Source organism: Mobula birostris, chromosome 23 (assembly GCF_030028105.1).
Source record: "Mobula birostris isolate sMobBir1 chromosome 23, sMobBir1.hap1, whole genome shotgun sequence".
NCBI classification, from domain to species: domain Eukaryota; kingdom Metazoa; phylum Chordata; class Chondrichthyes; order Myliobatiformes; family Myliobatidae; genus Mobula; species Mobula birostris.
In genome coordinates, this window is record NC_092392.1 from 11,235,483 (window position 1) to 11,260,734 (window position 25,252).

The window sequence follows — 25,252 nt, forward strand, 5'->3', positions numbered from 1 at the left end:
GGATCTCGTTGAACTGTCCCAGGAGAAGCATCAAATGACAAGCAGTCAATTATCTCTCCACATTCCCTGTTTCTCCTGAGCAGACTTACTCCAGCTCCTTATTGGAAAGTGGTCGTAATTCTAAATTGAACCCATACCTTACAAATGGATTACAAAGTTTCCAGAGTCAGTGATGGAGGGAGATCATCCCCCAGGATGAGAAATGGAGGGGAAACAGATCAGAGCAGGTATATGAGTGAATGAGGTGATCGGTGTAAACATTGTCGTGCTTTTGAAGTATTCAACTGAATACTACATCCTGATTGTTCATGTTGATAATATTTATTGAGCTCTAATATCACTAAAACATTGTTGGATCATCAATGCATTCTGCAGCTTCTATTTCTCAGTACTCAGTTACAGAGTAACATTCTGCAGTCACACTTGCAGCTCACAAGTCATTTCTGTGGTTTCCTGTGAATTTGGTTCTTATTTGTCCACTAGTGATTCGATAGTGGTAATATTTACATCAGTTAGTTGAACCAATTGGGTTTAATTTCAATATTTTCTGAAGCTTTTAAGAGCTAAAACTACATATATGTGGGGATGCAAAACCATCAGAAACTTCATTGATGCAGAGAACTGAGAGAGAGGTGGGAATGGCAGTAGGATATCCCCACCTTCACTGGGAAACTTGACACGTGATGAATTATTTTCTTGTGTTTCAGGTTTGAGAGAATTCAGATGTGGGTTTTGGTGGTGACTGCACTGCTTGTCAGTGATGTGACAGGTAAGCTGCATTGATTCCAGGAGCGTTATAAATATGAATGAATGTGAGAAATGAATGTTCAGGCACTGTGTTGGGACTGTGGGACATGGGAATTTGTGGGCATTGGACTGGTCAGAAGGTGGTAGGAATTGTCTCTTGTCTGGGATATTCATCTCCAAACTGTTGAAATGGAAGATGAGTCAGAAACTCTCTTGCGGATCAAGAGACAGTGATCTCTCCAAAGTGATGTTTCAGAGTGCAAGGGGTTTCTTCTTTTATGTTGCTGCTGAGGCTAAATGAAATGGCTTCTTTGTTATGTTAACTGCTGAGAAAGTTCCCTCTCTCACAGCTTGTTTGGGTTATATTACTGATAATGAGGATTGTATCCATTTGCTAACCAATTGGGATAGATGTTATTCTTTCTTGTGTGTCTGTAAGCTATTGTTTTTCGCGGGCTTTGGGGCAGAAGGTGGATGGGGACAGAGAGAGGAGACGCAATGCTGTGAGCTGGGTGATGGGATGGACCCCGAGCGGGAGTCTGAGGCCCAGGGTTTTGGGGAGGAGAAGCAAAGAGAACTGGATGGGCTGCACGCGCTCTGGCCGACCACCGTGGTTGGTCCCAGGCGGCGAGTCTAGCGGGTCGGAAGGGATCGAATGGTGGAAAGCGGACTCCGTTAATTGAGCTCCATCTGTGTGCACGAAGTGATTGAACTTTGATAAGTTTGGCGCCTTTTATTTTCCTTTTATATTTTATCTCTATTAATTACATAGTTCCAGTAAGATCTATAGAGTGTAATCATTTAATCGCATATGGTGTATTGTCTGTTATTTGCTGGGGTGGGGTACATCACACAGCATCCACACAAACTTGATTACCCAGTTTGGCAGGGCCGAAGGCTGCCCCCTCGGATGAAAGCCAGCTGAGCGAGCCTGAGGCTTACAGGGGGCGACAAAAGCAAAATAAAGTTGCCGGTAGAGGAGTATGGGACTACCTGTGAGGAACCCAGTGGATACAGAGAAGAAATTTCTGCAGGCACTGTGTCCAATGCACCAAGTGCAGTCTACTTGTCACCTTTGAAGGTGGGGATGAAGGACTGATGGAGCACAGCTGGACTGCAAGGGACTCACAACAGTTTCTGTTCATCTTTTCTTTTTTTTCTGGAGAAAGATTTATTCCATTTCTCAAAGGATGGCACTGAAATTCTGTTTCCTTTTTCATTAGCAACAACTTGGCTCTTATTTGATGAAATTTGTTTTCTTTGTTTTGCTGTTAAAGAGCATTTTTAATTATTCCAAATCTCCAGCTTGCTGCTCTTTTCTACTACTACTATGTCGACTCAGGCCGAGGGAGGCTGCTCTTTTATCACCGATAAAATCCTTTTCCTTTGATCTTTGTCATTGAATGTTACCGATGGATGGGCAGCTCTTTCTGCTGTTCTTTGTATCTCTGGTGGATATGCAGTCATCACCATCATCATCAGGTGCCGTGCCCAGTTTGAGCTTTGACTGCCATGGCCCACATACTCCTGTGTCAGGTCAAGTGGATCAATTCCTTGGTATTCATTTCCAGTTCTCAGGCTGCTGTCTCCATCATCATTTGTCTTTGTCTTCCTCTTGCTTTCTTCCCTTCAATCTTTCCCATAATTACCATGCATTCTAACTCCTCTTTCCTAATCACATGTCCAATGAAGTTACGTGTCCTTTTCGTGATCTCATGCATTATTTCTCTTTTTGTGTTTGCTCTGTTCATGATATCCTCGTTAGATATTCATTTTGTCTATGATATTCTTTGCATCCTCCTCAAAAACCACATCTCTGCTGCTTCAATTCATTTCCTCATGTTACCAGATACTGTCCAACATTCTGAGCCATGTAACATAACTGGATAAACGTAACATTTCAGTACTCTGAGGCGGGTTGTCATGCCTAGTTTAGTACTGGTCAGTATACTCTTCATTCTTGTAAAGGTGTCTTTTGCCACCCCTATTCTTCTTTTGATGTCTATGTCACATCTGCCATCTGATGTCAACCAACTTCCTAAGCAGCAAAAGTTTTGTACTTGTTTTATGTCTTCTCCATTTATTCTCTGCTTGCAGGATATACAGTATGTATGTTATAAGCTGTGAGTTTGTTTTTTTAAATTTTCATTGTTACTTCTCTGCGATCTCACCTGTGAGGGTAGTTTTATGTCTAACACTGTACATCGACCATAAAACAACCAATTTCATCAAATATGTCAGTGATAATAAATTTGATTCTGATTCTGAATCCTTTTGTATTTTCTCCATGACCCACTGGCCAAAGCAAAGCCATGCCTCATATCTACATCTGGCTTATTTCACTTTTAACTTCTTGAGTTGTTAAAAATCACTTTCAAATTAATATTTTCATTCTTAGCTGACAAGATTATGAAATAAACTATTCTCATTGCTCATTGCTGAACAGTTGTTATATCTTTAACATTGGGATCCAGAAAGGCATTCTGTATATACTTTGTGAATACTGCTAATGTGGATTTCCCAATCTACGTGAAGGTCACAGTTCCTCATGACTGCACTATTACTCTTCTGAAATGTGCCTCTAATTTTCTGATGTATTTCACACTTTACACTCCCACCACTGGGGGCCCAGAGACAAACCCAATATCTTCCGCACATTTCCATTTCTCAGCAAATGAGGAAGCAGCAAACTGACGTTACTTCTTCATTTCCTGAACCAAGATCCTCTCTCCCCATCTTCATCCCATCACTTACTGTCAGGGCCAACCTCTCCCTTATCAACGTCCCTGTCTCTTCAAATCCTATCTGAAGATACTTAATCCCCAACATTGGTCAATTTGAAACGATCTCCAGAGGAAAAGAAAAAAAATTCACACCGAGTGACAAATTTATCAAAGGAAGACAGAATGAGGGAGGGGGTCAGGGTTGGACGAGATGGAAGGAAAAGAGGTGAGAACAAAACTATGCAAGATGTTGTGTCAGTGATCGTGGTGAGTAGATGGTCAAAATGCGTGTATGTCTGACTGTCTATCCAACTGTCTATCCAACTGTCTGTCTGTTCAGCAGAGCTTGGTTCAATGGACTTGGACCTCCTTGCCAGTAGATCAGGCACACACCTTGTCTGGACAGAGTGGTAGCTGTTGTGTAATAGCAACCTCATGTTGAAAGAAACTCCGCACCAACACCTTCCACTCCTTTGGAAGGCAAATCCTTCTGGATCCCGACGGAGATTCTAAGAAGAGAAATTGTACAGACTTTACCATCTCCATGTGACTGTCCTTGAATAACAGCACCACCCTAAAGGATGATTTGAGCTGTCACTCTGATCATTTCCCAATACCTTGTCCACTCCCTGTGTCAGGCTGATCAGCCTGCAGTTCCTCCATTTGTCCCCTTCCCCTTTTACAAGAGATGGACTGAGGGAGATCACATTAGGACTGTATTAAACACTAGATAGGCCACAGCTACAGCTGTCATTTCTTCCTCCCCTCAAGCCCTGACCTCCTCTGTGTGTCCATCAAGGTCTTAACTTGTGAAACAGCAACATTTGTGATTGTTTGGAACTGATACTTTGCTTATTGTAGTTGGTTTAAATTCTATTTCTCTTTGACTGAAAGAGACTCAGCAGAACCTTGAAAAATATGGAATATCCAGAGGACCCTGTGAGGAAAAGTGGTTTTATTTTCCTCCTCTAAACTCCTGTTACCGGTTTTTCAGTGACAAAATGACATGGGAGAAAGCTGAGGTAAGTCACTGAAACCAGTGATTGCTCTGGGAGGCTTGGTGAATGTTGGCTTGCCATGAACTCACAGCAGAGCCTCTAGTTGAATTGTCCATGATGAGTCCCGGTGCTCCGGGGGGTGCTTCACTCCAGCTGTGGACCCCGGTTACTATCAATTGTGTCAGAGTGTGAAATATTTGGATTTTGGGGAATCTCCACATCCAGAATTGGGTTTGGACACAAATGATTTTGCAGGGGAGGTTCAGGTCACTTCTTTACTAATTTGATTGAGCTTTTTGAGGAGGTGGCAAAGCTGATTGATGAGGGTAGAGCTGTGGATAATGTTTCACATGGATCCTAGTCAGTCATTTGATAAGTTCCTGCATGGGATGCTCATCCAGAAGATGAAAGTGAGTGACATCTGTGGTGACTTGGCCGCTTGGATTCAGAATTGACTTGCATGTAAAATACAGAGGGTAATAGGCAATGTATCTTATTCTGGATGGTAGTCCTTGACTGATGGTGTTCCATAGCGAACCGTCCTGGGACATCTGCAGCTTGTGATATACGTAAGTAACATGAATAAAAATGTGGATGGGTGGGTTTTGTAAATTCACAGTCTATACAAATATTGATGGTGTTGTGGAGAGTGTGGAAGATTGCCAAATGATCATGCTAGATATGGGTGGGGAAACAACTGTTGGTGTTTAATCTAGGCTGGCATTGCACTTTGGAAGATTAAATGTAAGGGAACAGTGCCCAGTTAGTGGCGGGTTCCTTAACGTCACTGATGTCAGAATCAGAATCAGGTTTATTATCACCGGCAAATGTCGGGAAATTTGTTAACTTAGCAGCAACAGTTCAATGCAATACATAATATAGAAGAAAAAAAAAGTAAAAATAAATAAATAAGTAAATCAATTGCACTATATGTATATTGAATAGATTCAAAATCATGGAAAAAGCAGAAATAATATGTTTAAAAAAGTGAAGTAGTGTTCATGGATTTAATGTCCATTTAGGAATCAGATGGCAGAGGGGAAGAAGCCGTTTCTAAATCGCTGAGTGTGTGCCTTCAAGCTTCTGTACCTCCTACCTGATGGTTACAGTGAGAAAAGAGCATGCCCTGCGTGCTGTGGTCCTTAATAATGGACACTGCCTTCCTGAGACACCTGGGTACTTTGTAGGCTAGAAGCCAAGATGGAGCTGACTAGGTTTAGTACCCTCTGCAGCTTCTTTCAGTCCTATGCCGTAGCTCCCCCACCCCCCTGCCCCAACAGCAGACAGTGATGTAGCCTGTCAGAATGGTCTCCACAGTCCAATTGCAGAAGTTTTTGAGTGTTTTTGTTGAAATACAAATTCTCCTCAAACTCCTAATGAAGTACAGTCACTGTCTTGCCTTCTTTATAGCTGCATCAATATGTTGGGGCCAAATAAGGTCCTCAGAGATCTTGACACCCAGGAACTTGAAACTGTTCACTCTCTCCATTTCTGATCCCTCTATGAGTATTGGTATGTGTTCCTTCATCTTACTCTGAGGACACACCCATAAGGTGCACCAGTGTTGATCGTCAGCAAGGAGGATATGTTTTCACCAATCCACACAGATTGTCATCTTCTGATTAGGAAATCAAGGATCCAATTGCAGAGGGAAGTACAGAGGTGCAGGTTCTGTAATTAGTCATCAAGATTGTGGGAATGATGATGTTAAGTGCTGAGCTGTAGTTGACGAACAGCATCTTGACATAGGTGTTTGTATTGTCCAGGTGGTTAAAACCATGTGAAGATCCATTGAGATTGTGTCTGCCTATTGTAGTGACAGGCAAATTGCAATGGATCCATGTCTTTGCTGAAGCAGGAGTTCAGTCTAGTCATGACCAGCCTGTCAAAGCATTTCATCACTGTAGATGTGAGTGCCACCGGACAATAGTCAGTAAGGCAGCTCACAATATTCTTCTTAGGCACTGGCATAATTGTTGCCTTTTTGAAGCAAGTGGGAACTTCCACCCATAGCAATGAGAGGTTGACAATATCCTTGAATATTCCCACTAAATGGATGGCACAAGTTATCAGAGCCTTACCAGGTACTCCTTCATAGGAGTCCATAGCTGCCTGAAAGTGATTGCACAAGCTGATCGGTGATAAAGAAGTTGTATGTCATGTTTGTTCTGATTAATTGAGGCAACAGGTTCAAGAGTCAGGAAGTTATGTTGCAGTGTTATTGAAATCTGGATACACCCTGTCTGGAGAATTCTATTCCTTCCTGGTCCACTCATTACAGAAAGGATGTGAAGGCTTTGAGTGATTCAGAAAAAGTTTACTAAGCTGCTGTCTACATTATGGTCTTGTGCTCTAAGGAGAGATTTGACAAACTAGGCTTGTCTTGTAGACAGAGTAGACAGCAGGAATCATGTTCCCATGATCGATGTGTCTATACCAGAGGGCATGTACAGTATTTAAGTTGAGATGGAGTAAGTTCAAAGGAGCTGTGTGGGGCAAATTTTGACAAGGAGGTGATGGGTGCCTGGAATGTGCTCTCTGCACTGGTGGTGGCAGTAGATAGAATAGAGGTGATTACGAGGCTCTTTGATAATCATATGAATGTACAGAGAATGAAGGGACATAGACCGGGTGAATACAGGAGGGATTATGTCAATTCAGCATCGTTGGCTTACTTAACTTATCACAACATTGTGGATCTGAGGGCCTGCTCCTCGAACCTATTGTTGTTTGTTCAGTCAGGTTGGGCAATTTACTGAGTGGCCTGTAAGAGGATGAAAGACTCTGATTCTCACTGACTGATAAATTATTTCTTTCATTTAAAGAATTTCTGTAATCAAGACGCATATTGTGCGCAGCTGGCTTCTGTGATCTCAGACAAACACAACACCTTCGTTTCTAATGTGATCTCTATCGTGGACCAAAAAAAGCCAAAGGCTTGGATTGGCCTGAATGACATTTGCAAGGTAACGTAAATGACATCTGAATTTGTTGACTCTTATCTGCCCTCTGAAATATTCAGTGGATGATTAAGAAAGGACAAAAAATGCTGCTCTGACCAGTGTCAATGTGTCCTGTGAACAAATAAAATCCCACATGTTTATGTCCCTGTTTATCTCCACGTGAACCTCCTCTCACCCTCCCTCTTCTGGCACGATGACTGTGACTTTCCATTCTCACTCATCTGCTCCTATCCTTATCCGTGGATGTGCTAAAGAGCAGGGAGTTAAGATGACTATTTCTGAAATGCTAACCCACTGATAGATCAGTCACCTGGTCAGACTTATTGCCTAGAATGTGATCCAGAGTAGGTTGTGGTGTTTAGGAAAGATTACTGACCAGGAATCCTTCCTGAACACACTCAACATATTGTGCCCCAGCAAAAGCACACTTACTACTGAGTGAAGGAGGATGAGCGGTGACTTAATAAAGACAAATAAGATAAGGGGAGGCATAGAAAGAGTGGATAGCTGGTGTTATTTTCCTAGGGTATCAATGACTAATATGAAAGCACTTACTTTTAAAGTGATTGGGGGAAATTACTGGGGAAATGTCAGAGGTAGACTTGAAGCACAGATAGTGGGAAATGCATGTTGAGCCTTATATAGAAGTAGGTACATTAGTGTCATTTAAGACACTCTTAGAATGGCACGGATGAAAGAAAAATGCAGAGCTATGTGGGAGAGAAGGGTGAGATTGATCTTAGAGCAGGTTAAAAGGTGAATGTAACACTGTGGGCCAAAGTGTCTGTACTGTGTTGTAACTGTCTAGTATCTATGTTCTTCTCCCTGCACAATATTTTATCGTGTTTAACACCATAAAAATTATCTAGTTTCATTGTCTAGAACTACCCACTTTATTTTAACATTCGAAAAGAGACAGTAACTTTGACAAGAGGACCACGTCCCAAGTGAAAAGCACCTTTGAGTATTGAATTGTTGGTTACAAACTCCATACACCGAAAATATACTCAGTGTAACACATACAAGGTACTGGAGGACTCAGCAGGCCAGGCAACATTTATGCTGGGAAAAGACTGGTTCATGTTTCTGGCTGAGACCTTTCATCATCTTTTCATGTGTTGACTGCTCATTTCCCACCATAATTTCTGCTTAACCTACTGAGTTCCTCCAGCATGTTGTGTGTGTTAGTCAGGATTTCTAGCATCTGTAGAAACTCTTGTGTTGAATGGAAAAAGGATGCAACTGTGGCTGACAAGAGAAGTCAAAGCCAAAGTTAAAGCAAAGGGGAGGGCATACAAGGAAGCAAAAATTAGTGGGAAGACAGAGGATTGGGAAGTTTTTAAAAGCTTACAAAAGGAAACAAAGGTGATTATTAAAGGGAAAAGATAAACTATGAAAAGAAGCTAGCAAATAATGTAAAAGTGGATACCAAAAGCTTTTTCAAGTATATAAAGAATAAAAAACAGGTGAGAGTAGATATAGGACCGATAGAAAATGATGTTGGAGAAATTGTAATGGGAGATAAGGAGATGGCAGAGGAACTGAATAAGTATTTTGCATCTGTCTTCACTGAGGAAGACATTAGCAGTATACCAGACACTCAAGGGTGGTAGGGAAGAGAAGTGTGCGCAGTCACAATTACGACAGAGAAAGTACTCACGAAGCTGAATAGTCTAAGGGTAGATAAACCTCTCGGACCAGATGGAATGCACCCTCGTGTTCTGAAAGAAGTAGCTGTGTAGATTGCGGAGGCGTTAGCAATGATCTTTCAAAAGTCAATAGATTCTGGCATGGTTCCGGAAGACTGGAAGATTGCAAATGTCACTCCGCTATTTAAGAAGTGGACAGGGAAGCAAAAAGGAAATTATAGACAGGTTAGCTTGACATTGGTGGTTGGGAAGTTGTTGGAGTTGATTGTCAGGATGAGTTACAGAGTACCGGGAGGCATATGACAAGACAGGCAGAACTCAGCATGATTTCCTGAAAGGAAAATCCTGCCTGACAAACTTATTGCCATTTTTTGAGGAAATTACAGGTAGGCTAGACAAGGGAGATGCAGTGAATGTTGTGTATTTGGATTTTCAGAAGGCCTTTGACAAGGTGCCACACATGAGGCTACTTAACAAGATAAGAGCCCATGGAATTACGGGAAAGTTACATACGTGGATAGAGCATTGGCTGATTGGCAGGAAACAGAGAGTGGGAATAAAGGAATCCTATTCTGGTTGGCTGCCGGTTACCAGTGGTTTTCCACAGGGGTCCGTGTTGGGGCTGCTTCTTTTTACATTGTACATCAACGATTTGGATTATGGAATAGGTGGTTTTGTGGCTTAGTTTGCTGATGATACAAATATAGGTGGAGGGGCCAGTAGCGCTGAGGGAACAGAGAGTCTGCAGAAAGAATTGGATACATTGGGAGAACGAGCAAAACAGTGGCAAATGAAATGCAATGTTGTAAAGTGTATGGTTATGCACTTTGGCAGAAGAAATAAATGGCAGACTATTATTTATATAGGGAGAGAATTCAAAGTTCTGAGATGCAGCAGGACTTGGGAGTCCTCGTACAGGATACCCTTAAGGTTAACCTCCAGGTTGAGTCGGTGGTGAAGAAGGCGAATGCAATGTTGGCATTCATTTCACCAGGAATAGAGTATGGGAGCAGAGATGTGATGTTGAGACTCTATAAGCCACTGGTAAGACCTCAATTGGAGTACTGTGGGCAGTTTTGGGCTCCTTATTTAAGAAAAGATGTGCTAATGTTGGAGAAGGTTCAGAGAAGATTCACTGGAATAATTCCAGGAATGAGAGGGTTAACATATGAGGAACATTTGTCTGCTCTTGGACTGTATTCCTTGGAGTTTAGAAGAATGAGGGGGGACCTCATGGAAACATATTGAATGTTGAAAGGCATGGACAGAGTGGATGTGGCAAAATTGTTTACCATGATGGGGGAGTCTAGTACGAGAGGGCATGACTTAAGGTTTGAAGGGCGCCCATTCAGAACAGAGATGCGAAGAAATTTTTTTAGCCAGAGGGTGGTGAATCTGTGGAAATTGTTGCCATGGGCGGCAAAGGAGGCCAAGTCATTGGGTGTATTTAAGGCAGAGATTGATAGGTATCTGAGTAGCCAGGACATCAGGGCTTATGATGAATGAGAAGGGAGGGGAGTGGGACTAAATGGGAGAATAGATCAGCTCATGATAAAATGGCGGAGCAGACTCCATGGGCCAAATGGCCGACTTCTGCTCCTTTGTCTTATGGAATTATGGTCTAAAATATACAACTTTTGAGAGGGAGATCCCCCCCACCCGCAAGTCACTGATGGCTGAAAGAGCTCAGGTTTGCTCAACCTCTGTTGGTAATTGTACCGTCTTAGTTTTGGTAACTTCTCATCCTCAGATGTGTCTCTGTAGCCCTTCCATTTAGTGGAGCCTGGAACTGTGCACAGATCAGAGTGTAGTCTCACCATCATTCTATCCAGGATTTACACAGCTTCTCTACTTTTACATTCTATCCCTCCAGAAATTATCTCCACTGTTTCGTGTGCTGGTAACTCACTTTGGATTGAGGAAATGTTCACAGGAGGCAGAATTGTATATGTTCTATATATGGAAATACAATATATAATCAGTGTCATATGCTCCGCATGTGGAAATACAATATATAGACAGACAGTGCTGCTGTGCTGGTTACCTGATGAGAACCCTGATGTATCTGCTTTGTTATTTATCCTGTTCTTCTACTGCGGTGGTATGATCTCTGATTAACCCACCTCCCACATTTCCCTTCATTCTGATTGATTCTCTCCGCATTCAGGTTTTGGTTAATTGTTTCCCGAAAGTTGAAGTATTTTTATTCACAAAATGTATCAAGGACTCTGGGCAAGGCTTGCGTGCAGTGCAATGTCACTGAGTGTCACTGTGAAGTAATTTGAAAATTGGGAATTACGACATTGTGAGGATATGAAATTGAAATAAATCACATGATTCTCCTGACATCAATAACAAATCTGTTATGTTTGCATGGGAGACTTCACACAAAATCATCAGAAGAACTTTGCAAATATTGTATAATGGAAAATGGCTAATCAAAACTTTAAAAGTACTTGGCTAATAAACCTCAGGATCTGATTTGTGTCACTCGTTCTTGAGTAAGGCCATGGCCTCCAACGTACAGTGTTGTGCTGTGTTACGGGGGTAGCTGATTACATCAATCTGTGATTAAAGGTTTATTTACATGGAGGACAGAGGTGAGGGGGATGCAATAACCTCCGTGGTGTTTGAATTTTCAGATATTCTAGTCCTCTTTGTTTCCTCAATTCCAGCATTCTCATTTGAGCGAGCACCACTTTTTGTGCAGATATCCCAAACAGGATGATCTAATTTTGTGGTTCCCAGTGGTTTTTGTCAATGTTGAAACTCATCAGGGCTGTTCTCAGAAAACCTTTGCATCTCATTTTCTGTCCACCATATGATGGTTTGTCCTCGCTCAGCTCTCCAGAAAATAGCTGCTTTCTAGAGAGCTGGGGATTGAATCCTGATCTCTCGACATGTGAGGCAGCAGCACTACCTGCTGCATGACTGTGACACAGTTGACTGAACTGTCAAGAACGTAACTAACAATGGCCGGGTACACATGGGATCAAAGATGATTGATTTGAACCACAGATAACTTGAAGCAGATTCACTGAGCATGGGCTCACCCAAAAATAAGACACTGGCTAAACCACATCAAGAAGAGCTGTTTTCTATTCTTGTTCAATGTACCATGAGGCAATGCGTTCAGCAAAATAATATTAAACTCTGTTAAGATCTCAAACGAGATTCAATGAAGGGCTGAAATGTTTCTCAGCTGTGAGCTACTGTGATTCTTGCTTTTACAAGCAGTCAGGATACTGAGGTAAAGCTGACCTCACTGACTGATTGATACTGTGTTTTACATCTTCATGTACAGATAATTCTGAGATTTCAGATGAGCTCCCTATTTTTGACTATAAATAATGATTGTAATTGCACACATTAAAGATCTCAAAGTTCAAATTTCAAATAAATTTATTATCAAAGTATGTATATGTTGATATGTACTATCTTGAGATTCATTTTCTTGCAGCCACTTACAGGAAAAAAGAAATACAATAGAATTTTACATAAAAACTGTACATAATGAGACAGACTGTTGAACAATCAATGTGGAAAGACAGACAAACTGTGCAAATAGAAATAATACTGAGGACATGTGTTGTAAAGAGTCCTTGAATGTGAGTCTGTATGTCGCAGAATCAGTTCAAAGTAGTCGTGAAGTAAGTTATGCACTCCAGTTCAGGATCCTGATAGTTGTTGGGTATTTGATATTTGTTTACTATTCCGGAGCCCAGTGTGATGGTACTAAACACTCTTGTATCTCCTGCCTGCCTGTGTTTGGCAGAACTGGACTGAGTGCCCAGCAGTTAGAGAAGGATGTATGGTATGTTCATACAGGGGTTAGGGGAACATGCACTGAGTGTCACTGTGTAGGAGTGTTGTACTGTGGGGGCTGTACCTGTTGTGATTGGTTAGTTTAGAAACTGCAGCTGCTCTTCCCATTAGTTAGCTGCCTGGTGTCCAGTTTCAAATATCCTGGGAATATAGAGAGCACTTGAGGTAGGTTCTCTGTCTCTCTATCTTTGTTTATGGCAAGCAGCACACATAACCATTGGCAAGGTAGGTTCTGGCGTGATTTTAACCAAATATGCTTGTTGAATATTCAACTTTGTAGTTTCTGTAACGTTGGGAACATGAATGTTAGGTCAAATTTTTACGGTTTGTAAATAAATGATTAATACACATACTCGCAGTCAGTGTTTTCTGTCTCACTCGCCAGACCCGCAAACCCGATTCAACTTTACAATGGTGTAGAGACAAGAGGGTATGGCTGGGATGGTGGGAGACTTTGATGATGGATGGTTATTGGTTGTGGTAGTGATCCTTGTAAATATACTCAATGGAATTATGTGACTGTCAGAATCACCCAGCTCTGATCGCACTGTTTCTTCAATAATTTCCCTGCAACTATCACATATAATTTCTAGTAATCTCAAAAAAAAATTCTGTAATGACTTACAAATCCAATCAATATCCTCTCTAAAGTGAGAAGTGACATTGCTGAATGTAAATAATTTGTTTGAAGGTCAGTAACAGTTTAGGATACTTGCCTCGTTGAGGAAAGAATAGATTAAACTTTCAGACACATTCAAAGCCCCTCTAGTCCTTGGGTTTGGAAGTGAATGATCCAGATGTGCCCCCAATCTGGGCTGATCTGTGTAGGCGGGGTGGGGGTTTGTTTTAATCTTCTACAAACACAGCTGGATCCATGATACAAATTATTGCCTCTGTTTTCTGTTTAGTTGGGATTCTGGGTTTATTCCTCTGCAAGGGTTTTAACTTCCTTTCTGAATTGTTTCACCATCTTTCTTTGAGAGATCAGGATTTGTGTTCATGTTCAGTGACTATTTATTCCCTCATTGTTAGACTTATCATCATTCCTTCACACTGATCTGCACTCTCAGATCTGATTTCTTTCATTCCAAGGATTCTGTTACTTCCATGAGATTTCCCCCAGCCTGACAGTCCGTCATTTAAAATCTCATTCACTGCCCCGTTTGTCCTGACTGCTCGTATTCTGGTCTCACTCTGGATCATGTCCAGCTCCTCCCTGTACAATTAAGTGACAGGTTACTCAGCGTTCCCACAGAAATAATCACTGATTTATATCCTACAGGAAGGGAATTTCACATGGATTGATGGATCTTTGTACAGTTACAGAGTGTGGCATAAGAATGAACCTAATGATGATCTAAACAACGAAGACTGTGTGAACATTCATCGTTTCAGTAAGTATCACAATGAATGAAATGTTACTTTCTTTAATGTGAATTTTAGACACACTGCTGAACAGGAAGCTACTTCAACAGTCCTACTGTTGCACAGAGGGAGTGAGTTCTCCTGGACTCCTTGAGTCCTGTGCTTGGCAGAACTGGACTGAGTGCCCGGTGGTTAGTGGAGGATATATGGGAGGGTTCAGGGGAACACACACTGAGTGTTACTGTGCAGAAAGAATGTACTGGAGTTAGAGGAAGGTACACCAGGACTCTGCACATAAAGAAAAAACTGAACACAGGCATACCAGTAAAACAGGTGCCGTGAATTGTTAAAGGATATAAACTTTAGGGCTTATGGAGAAGAGGAGTTTGGTAGGTAATAAAATGGATGAGTTGACGGCGCTAGCCAGGAGTCAGAGAACATTTCGGGAGAGCAGTGTTATGCGTTTTACTGAAACGTGGCTGCACAAGGACATATCCGAACAAAACTTTTTCATGGAGGGCTTTCAGACTGTTCAGGCCGACTGGAAGTGCACTGAGAGCAGTAAGCATAAAGGAGTTGGGGGCTTGCTGTTCTGGTTAACAACGGATGGTGCAATCCTGGTCATATTACGATCAAGGAACGTGATTGTAGCCCGGATATTGAACTTTTTGCTGTTGAACTCCGGCCATATTCCACCGAGATACAACACTGGGCGTCATGGGAGGTTGTTCCTGCCTGTGACCATCGAACTTTGCATCTCCTCCCATGGAGGGTCAAACACCCTGAGCCAATAGGCTGGTCCTGGACTTATTTCCAACTAGCATAGTTTGCATATTGTTGTTTGATTGTTTGTGGTTTTTGTATTGCTATACTTATGCAGTATTCTTGGTTGGTGCGGCTGTAATGAAACTCAATTTCCCTCGGGATCAATAAAGTATGTCTGTCTGTCTGTCTAAAGCAGCCTTGCAGCAAGTCTAAGTCAGAGAACCACAGGCCAGTTACACTGACATTCGAAATGGGGAAGTAAGTGCAGAGAATTCTGAGTAGCAGCAACTACCAGTATTTGAATAGACAGAGTCTAATTTGAAGAAATCAGCATGGATTTCTGTATCAGAAGTCATGTTTGATGAATTTTGAAGAATTTTTTGAAAAGGAAAGCAAAAGTGTAGATGAGGTTATGGTAATGCATGATTTCAGTACAGACTTTAGCAAGGTCTTTAACAAGATTCCCACATGGCAGGCTGATCTGAAAGCTCAGGTCCCATGGAATACAGGGAGAATAAGTTCAAGGGATTCAAAATTGCATCAAACTTTTGAAGAAGAGGGTGGGGTCTAAAGGTTGTTTTTTGGAATGACAGCCTGTGGCAAGAGGTGTTCTGCAATGATTGGTGTTGGTTCCCATATTATTCATTATTTATACTAATGAAGAAGGTTTCATCAGTAAATTTATGGATAATATTACATTAACTGTTGTCGATAGTGAAGAAGGTTAGCAGAGATTATAATGGGATCTTGATTAGTTCCTGAAGTTGGGCTAATGGGTGACAAATCTATTTCAGAACGGATTAGTGTATGGTGATGCATTTGGGAAAGTCAAAGCAGTGGAGGATATATACCATAAATGGTAGAGCATCAATGATTGTGACGGACCAGAGGGACCTCAGAGTGAATGTGCATAGTTCATTGTAAGCGGGAGACTGATGGTGAAAATGATATTGGCCTTCATCATTCAGGGTACTGAGTATTGCAGATGATATTGAAGCTGGAAGATGTCTTTTCTACTGACGAGTTTGATGTGGGTTGTTCCAAGAGCATTTGCCACACCATCCGGGTTACAGAGGACACCCCATTCAGAGAAAGGTCGCGGTGACTGGCACCTGCAGAGGTGGAAAATGTTTGGCAGCATCTGCAGAAGCTGAAGGAGGCTAGGATCATCCCTGAGTCCAGAAGCCTGACGCATCTTCAGTAGTGGTGGCCAGGAAGAAGAATGGGAAGGTACAGATGGATGTGGACTATCGGACTTTGGACAGGCGTACATTCCCTGACATGTACACGGTCCCGAAAATAGATGACGCGCTGGCCTGCCTGAGTAGTGCGAAGTGGTTCATTGGGCTGGACTTGAGGAGTGGGTATTATCAGACCCCCATGAATAAGGTTGACAAAAAGAAGACGGCATTCATATGTCCACTGGATCCTGCCAGTTTGAAAGGATTCCCCAGGATATATTAGGATCCCTGGTGACTTTTCAGCGAAAATGGAGAAAAAGGGAGGACGATGAAAGGGGACGATGATAAAGATTATCTTAGTCCTTCGGAGCCTTTTGGAGCGAGATGGGATGTGAAACATGAAGAGGTCTTTCAGTTGCTGAAGGAGCTGCTGAAGAAAGTGCCTGTGCTGGCTTTTGCAGACCCCCAATTGCCATTTGTACTTCATCTGGATACCAGCAGAGAGGGCTTAGCGGATGTTCTGAATTAGGATTGAGACCTCTTGTATTTGTCAGCAGGAGTCTGGCACCCTCTGAGCGAAACTACTCCATGCACAAGTTGGAGTTCCTGGCTTAAAGTGAGTTGTGGTGGATAAGTTAAGTAGCTAAGTGACTATCTATTTGGTGCCAAGTTCGAAGTGAGAATGGGCAACAGCCGTTAACTTATATCATGACCTTGGTAAAATTGGATGCCACAGACCATTGGTGGTTGGTGGCATGGTCTGCCTATAATTTCACTCTGAAGTACCGGCTGGGAAGCAGGAACATTGATGCTGATGCATTGTCCTGAAGTGCACATGAAGGGCTGGACAGGGACGGAGAGTGAGAGAGCGTTCCTGCTCCTGGAGTCAAAGCCATGTACCAGTATTCCATCACGGGGAAGGAAAGGCAAGGGCAGAATTGAGCGGTAGGTCATTTGGGAGCTTCTGATGACGCCATTCCACAGGCGTACTGCAACCTGATTGCTCCGAAGACAAAGCAGTTGTCAGAATTGGGTCTGGGGAAGTGGCAGCCGCTCAGCGAGATGACCCGTGCACAGGCACCATTTCGTCAGTGGTTGTGGAAGGGGACTTGGCCCAAGCGGACAAGATGGAACAATCTGCAGTGTCTCTGCTACTGAGAGAATGGCCCAGATGGGAGTTGAGGAACCAGATCCTATACTGGGTCACGTCGTCACTAGCCAGGCCTCAGCGTTCCCAGATGGTTCTGCCTGAGAAGTATCAAAGGATTCTGTTGAAGTCACAGCATGACGATTCCAGTCATTTAGGGGTTAAAAAGACCTAAGGATTGCTCAGAGATCGGTTCTACTGGCCTCGAATGGAGCCGGGGGTTCAAGAATACTGCAAGTTGTGCTTTCGATGTAGACAGAGGAAAATGCTTCATCGTCCCACTTGCAGAGCGCAGTGCCACAAGATCTGGTGTGTATGGATTTCCTGTCAATAGAACCTAATGCCAACAACATGGCAAGTGTCTTGGCTATTACAGATCACTACACCAGATATGTGCAAGCCTTCCCTACCAAGGATCCACCATGGCCAAAGTGTTATGGGAGAAATATTTCATTTATGCTGGCCTCCCCAGGCGGGTAGATAGCGATCAGGGACGGGGTTTCGAGAGTAGGCTCATATATCACTGACTGAGCATGCATAGAGTGAAGAAGTCAAGGACCACACCCTATCTCCTGCAGGATGATCACCAGCCCAAGAGGTTCAATCAGACCTTGCTATACATGCTCAGAACCTTGGAGATCAGTAAAAAGAACAAGTGGAGTCAACATATTGGACATCTGGTCCACTGCTACAACAGTACACAGAATGAAGCTACTGGGTACTCGCCATATTATCTGATGTTTGAGTGCGAAGCAAGGTTGCCCGCTGTCCTCTGTTTTGGGAACTGCGGGGAAGATCTACAACAGAAGACTTATCTGATGTATGTGTCTAATATGAGGAGGGAGCAGCATAAGGCTTTTGAAAAATCAAGGAAATAAGAGGAGGTATGATCAAAAGGTAGGGTTCTCCCAGCTTATGCCGGGAGACCGAGTCCTCATAAAGAACTTGGGGCTACCTGGGAAGTATAAGTTGCCTGAGCACTGGGCGGCTGCACCCTATGGAATGGAGAGTCAGACACCAAACGAACCAGTTTTCTGGGTGAAACCAGAGGATGGGAATGGGTCTGTCAATATGTCAATATTCTCCATCTGAACCACCTTCTACCTCTGGGAGAAGAGGTACGTGTTGACCCAAAGCCTGAACATGGACAAAATTGCAATATATCAACAGAAAACCAGCCTGGCCAAACAAATTTTGTTCCCACTGTGACAGGGGCTCATATACAACAGACCAATACAGACTTAAATGCAAAACTTACATAAGATTCAACAAAGTTATATATCAGCAGACAAAAATAAACAGAATACACAGAGAAGAGTAAAGGATAAAAACTCAATTGAACATTTCATAAAGAGCACTAATCTGCATGTTATTGATAAAAAAAAACTCACAATGAAGAGAATGTAACAGGACTAAGTAGCCTTCAGATTGACATGGCAATACTAACAGACAATCAATATGACTTACACCAGAAGTGAATGACAAATTAATTAAAATGAAATTATCGACGTTGGTTCAGCTATTTCAGACATTCTGCAAAATGAGTTTGAAAGGCATTTCAAAGATACTAAACTGAAGCCTGCAGGTATCTCACTAAGAATGTATAACAGAGAAAGGATAACTCCTGTGGGAATGTCATTTGTAAGAGCAGAATACAACAACCAACAAGCCACCTTGGGCTTGTATGCAGTAAAAACAGGAAGACCAGCATTGCGTGATGTGATTTGCTGAGACAACCACATTTTGATTGGCGATCCATCCACAATTTCCAAGTCACATCACCTGCAATGAAGACACATGCAAATGAATTAAGAAAGGTACAGCAGTGTTCAAGGATGGGTTTGGAACACTCAAGCATATCTAAGGCAACATAGTGTTAAATGAAATGCCGCATCCAAGTTTTCCAAAGCCTGCCTGCTTCCTTATGCTATCCATGACAAAGAAGTATGTGAGCTGATCGTGTGTAGGGTGAAAGAATTCTTTGCAAGGTTGAGTGGAGCCCACGTGCAACACCAGACAGCCCAGTAGCCAGGAAGAATGGATATGTCAGGTTCTGTGGTGATTTTAAGGTCACCATTAGACCAGTACTGAAAGTAGATGAATGCCCTCTGCCCAAGGTAGAGGATATCTTTGAAACCTTTCTGGAAGAAAACACTTCAAAAAAGAAAACACAAAGAAAACACAGCAAAATGGACTTGGCTAAGGTCTACTTGCAGATAAAGATGGAATAGGAACCCAAAGTGTTTCTCACCGTAAACATCCACAAAGGGTCTTATTGCTAAATCTGACTTACTTTTGGATGAACATCTGCACCTGCACACTGGCAGAAAACAATGGGCCAGTTACCGCAATGCTGTCCAGGCACTTCGTGTTACCTGGATGATGTCATTGTCACTGTTAAGGATGACAAGGACCATCGCCAAAACCTCAAGACAGCGTTAAAAAGATTATAAAATTGTAGCTCAGAGTGCAGTGCAATTAGTGTGAATTCTTAAACTTGCTGAGGCCATACTATTGATCTGTAGGGATTGCACAATAATGCTGAGGAGATTCAAGTAGTGGTGGAAGCCCCAAGGCCAAAGGATGTGTTACAGTCGCAGTCCTTATTAGGATTTGTTAACTACTATAACAGGCTCCTGCCAAAACTGGCAACTGTGCTCTGCCCCTTCAAGTCATTGCTGCACACCTGGATGAAATGGCAACAGACAAAGCAGTGTGAGATGTCTTTCAAAAAGATAAAAGAAATGGTGATGTCAGACACTGAACTAATATATTATGATCCACATCATCCTTTGAAGCTTGCCTGTGATGCCTTGCCTTATAGTGTTGGTGTAGTTGGGTCACAAGTTATGAGTGATGGAAGTGAATGCCCCTTAGATTTTGCATCATGTTCCCTTACTGCTGCAGAAAAAAATATGCACAGATTAACAGAGAGACCTTGAATCTCATTTGGGGTGTAAAACATTTTAAGCTGTACGTGTATGGGCAAGAGTTTACCATCATTACTTACCATTTTCAATACACGGAAGGGTATTCAACTAACAGCAGCAGCATGAATACAGAGATGGGCTCTGTTTCTTGGAGGACATAATTACAAGATCAATTCGAGGAATTTGCCCTTGTCACAGATTGCCTTAAGTGGGGATTGGGAGTTGTTGTACCATCCAAACTGAGAGCTAAAGTTTTGGAGGAGCTACATGCTGGTCATCTAGGCATGGTTAAAATGAAAGCATTGGTGCATAGCTTTGTCTGGTGCCCTGGGATAGATTGGTAGATCAAATAGCCTGCCATGCCAACAGGATGCCAACATATCAAGAAGATGCCAAAAGCAGCATAATTCCATTTCAGGGAATGCCCTGGCAGAGTATTCTTGTGGATTTTCCCTGACTGTTAATGGGCACAAATTTTTTCATAGCAGTCAATGCAACTACAAAGTGGCCTGAAGTGTTCCTAAAAGACTCCATTACAGCCTTGTACACTGTTGATGTATTGAGAAGCCTCTTTGTAAGGTCTGGTGTTCCAGAACACTTAGTCAGTGACAATGGACAGTTTGTGGGTGAACAGTTTCAGTCATTCCTAAAAATAAATGGAATAAGACATATTATATTTGCACCTTACCACCCAGCTACAAATGGCTTGGTGGAAAGGCTTGCGCAGAGTCCAAAGAACACACTGTGAACAAAGTCAACGGAACACACAACACTGAGAGTGAACTAGAAGCTTGCCAATTTCCTCCTTGCATATGGTAATGCAGAACACTCCATGACTAATAACTCACCAGCTATGCTGTTCCCGATTCACCCATTGTGTTCGCACTTGGACTTCCCTAAGCCCGATCAGAGGAGTACGCAGGACAAATGGCAAAGACAAATTGAAGGCTCCATGAACAAATAAGGTCAATGTTTCGCTCCAAGACAAGCAGTTTTGATGCGGGACTACAGAGGTGATCAAAAATGGTGCTTGAAAAGATTAAAGACGGACGTGGATCACTCTCCTGTACAGTGGCGATTGCATCTGATATAATCTGGAAGTTATACAACAATCAGTTGAGGAGAGCAGAGTAAATTGTTCGAGAAGATAGAAACATAGAAAATAGGTGCAGGAGTAGGCCATTCGGCCCTTCGAGCCTGCACTGCCATTCAGTACGATCATGGCTGATCATCCAATTCAGAACCCTGTACCAGCCTTCCCTCCATACCCCCTGATCCCTTTAGCCACAAGGGCCATATCTAACTCCCTCTTAAATATAGCCAATGAACCGGCCTCAACTGTTTCCTGTGGCAGAGAATTCCACAGATTCACCACGCTGTGTGAAGAAGTTTTTCCTAATCTCGGTCCTAAAAGGCTTCCCCTTTATCCTCAAACTGTGACCCCTCGTTCTGGACTTCCCCAACATCGGGAACAATCTTCCTGCATCTAGCCTGTCCAATCCCTTTAGGATTTTATACGTTTCAATCAGATCCCCCCTCAATCTTCCAAATTCCAATGAGTATAAGCCTAGTTCATCCAGTCTTTCATCATGTGAAAGTCCTGCCATCCCAGGAATCAATCTGGTGAACCTTCTTTGTACTCCCTCTATGGCAAGGATGTCTTTCCTCAGATTAGGGGAACAAAACTGCACAAGATGGGTGGCAATCACTGTCAGAATCACTTCCTGCAGTTTGAGTCAACTCCTAAAACCACCACGGAGGAGGTCCCAAATCCTGAGTCTGTCTCACTGCCAAGCAGAGTGATCCCCTTGTCAGGAAAGATGTTATCCCAAAAGGATAAGAAATCTTGCACAGTGATTCAGTCTTTAGGCCCGAAGGGGAATTTAACTTTTACTGTGCTGAGGACGTGTGTCTATAGTATCTGTATTACATAGTAGACTGTGGTGGGGTGTATTCTCTACTGAGTTGGAGTTGAAGGTTAAGCAGGGAGGAATGTTGTGCATTTAACATTTCAGCAGGATTTGAGTTGTTGGCGCGTGGTCAAGTGGTTAAGGCGTCGGTCTAGTGATCTGAAGGTCGCTAGTTCGAGCCTCAGCTGAGGCAACGTGCTGTGTCCTTGAGCAAGGCACTTAAACACACACATTGATCTATGACGACACCGGTGCCAAGCTGTATGGGTCCTAGTGCCCTTCCCTTGGACAACATCGGTGGTATGGAGAGGGGAAACTTGCTGCATGGGCAACTGCCGGTCTTCCATACAACCTTGCCCAGGCCTGCTCCCTGGAAACCCTCTATGGCACAAATCCATGGTCTCACGAGACTAACGCATGCCTATAAGTATTTGAGTAATATTGTAAATATATTGCTTGAGTCAGCATTCTTAGTCTTTAACTAATTCATTATGGGTTATATCTATAAATCGGTGAATTGTCTACATCATTACTCTACCATGCAATACGTGTGCACCTCGCTGCAAGTGAACATGAAGTTAGACTCACATTTCAGACTCCAGTGTCTTCCTGTGAATTAGTTTAATGTTTTGATATTACAAACCATAACAGCAACATTGTCACACAGTGGTGAGTGAAATGAATGGGATCCCTGAGGAAGTATTTGTGACAGATATAATAGTATATTTGAAGAAAATAGTCCATGAAGGGATGGAATGGGGACCAAGCACAGGAAATTGGGATTAGCTGCCTGGGCACACTGGTCAGGCATGGACCGGTTGGTTTGAAGGCCTCTATCTGTGCTGTTTGCTCTTTGACTCCATGACTCTACCAAGAGGAGGGAAAATTCACAGACACTGACTCAAATAGATGAAACATTTACACTGAGGACATAGATAATCCAGAAATAGTAGGGGACAGAGGGTCCAGTGAGATGGAGGAACTGAGCGAAATACATGTTAGTAGGGAGGTGGTGTTAGGTAAATTGAAGGGATTAAAGGCAGATAAATCCCCAGGGCCAGATGGTCTGCATCCCAGAGTGCTTAAGGAAGTAGTCCAAGAAATAGTGGATGCATTAGTGATAATTTTTCAAAACTCGTTAGATTCTGGACTAGTTCCTGAGGATTGGAGGGTGGCAAATGTAACCCCACTTTTTGAAAAAGGAGGGAGAGAGAAACCAGGGAATTATAGGCCGGTTAGCCTAACGTCGGTGGTGGGGAAACTGCTGGAGTCAGTTATCAAAGATGTGATATCAGCACATTTGGAAAGCGGTGAAATCATCGGACAAAGTCAGCATGGATTTGTGAAAGGAAAATCATGTCTGACGAATCTCAAAGAATTTTTTGAGGATGTAACTAGTAGAGTGGATAGGGGAGAACCAGTGGATGTGGTATATTTGGATTTTCAAAAGGCTTTTGACAAGGTCCCACACGGGAGATTAGTGTGCAAACTTAAAGCACACGGTATTGGGGGTAAGGTATTGATGTGGATAGAGAATTGGTTGGCAGACAGGAAGCAAAGAGTGGGAATAAACGGGACCTTTTCAGAATGGCAGGCGGTGACTAGTGGGGTACCGCAAGGCTCAGTGCTGGGACCCCAGTTGTTTACAATATATATTAATGACTTAGATGAGGGAATTAAATGCAGCATCTCCAAGTTTGCGGATGACACGAAGCTGGGCGGCAGTGTTAGCTGTGAGGAGGATGCTAAGAGGATGCAGGGTGACTTAGATAGGTTGGGTGAGTGGGCAAATTCATGGCGGATGCAGTTTAATGTGGATAAATGTGAAGTTATCCACTTTGGTGGCAAAAATAGGAAAACAGATTATTATCTGAATGGTGGCCGATTAGGAAAAGGGGAGGTGCAACGAGACCTGGGTGTCATTATACACCAGTCATTGAAAGTGGGCATGCAGGTACAGCAGGCGGTGAAAAAGGCGAATGGTATGCTGGCATTTATAGCGAGAGGATTCGAGTACAGGAGCAGGGAGGTACTACTGCAGTTGTACAAGGCCTTGGTGAGACCACACCTGGAGTATTGTGTGCAGTTTTGGTCCCCTAATCTGAGGAAAGACATCCTTGCCATAGAGAGAGTACAAAGATGGTTCACCAGATTGATTCCTGGGATGGCAGGACTTTCATATGAAGAAAGACTGGATGAACTGGGCTTGTACTCGTTGGAATTTAGAAGATTGAGGGGGGATCTGATTGAAATGTATAAAATCCTGAAGGGATTGGACAGGCTAGATGCAGGAAGATTGTTCCCGATGTTGGGGAAGTCCAGAACGAGAGGTCACAGTTTGAGGATAAAGGGGAAGCCTTTTAGGACTGAGATTAGGAAAAACTTCTTCACACAGAGAGTGGTGAATCTGTGGAATTCTCTGCCACAGGAAACAGTTGAGGCCGGTTCATTGGCTATATTTAAGAGGGAGTTAGATATGGCCCTTGTGGCTACGGGGATCAGGGGGTATGGAGGGAAGGCTGGTGCAGGGTTCTGAGTTGGATGATCAGCCATGATCATAATAAATGGCGGTGCAGGCTCAAAGGGCCGAATGGCCTACTCCTGCACCTATTTTCTATGTTTCTATGTTTCTATGAAGGGAAAAGAGAAAATGCTGGAAACACTCAGAAGATAAAGCAGCATCTGTGGAGAAGGAACAGAGGTAACATTTCTATCAATGACATTTCTGTTTCTCTCTTCACACATGCTACCTGACCTATTGAGTATTTGCAGCATCTACCTTAGATTTCCAGAATTTGAAACATATTTTTCTTGTGGACTCATGTCAGTTCTCTTCTCCTTGTTTCTAGGTGACATGACTTGGAATGATGCACTCTGTGACGATAAATATGGTTTTGTTTGTTCTTACAAACTGTGTTGAATTTAGAAAACTCCAGCTCCATCTACTCATCCTTTCCAATGGTGGATTCAGTGCCCTGATTTCTTTGTAGCCGCTCTCTCAGTCTGCGCTAACTGTACTCACTTTGTTTCTCAGTCAATAATAAAGAGA

General features: G+C 42.8%; 1 protein-coding gene across 1 annotated transcript; it reads left to right on the forward strand.

Annotated features, from left to right (window-relative positions):
• Positions 1-597: 597 nt before the first annotated feature.
• LOC140186759 (C-type lectin Cal-like) lies at positions 598-25,252 on the forward strand. Its single transcript, XM_072241295.1, has 6 exons — positions 598-632; positions 708-769; positions 4,365-4,492; positions 7,294-7,434; positions 14,188-14,299; positions 25,053-25,252. Exons 2-6 carry the CDS (start codon positions 724-726, stop codon positions 25,121-25,123), a joined length of 498 nt encoding a protein of 165 aa, XP_072097396.1. The 5' UTR covers positions 598-632; positions 708-723; the 3' UTR covers positions 25,124-25,252.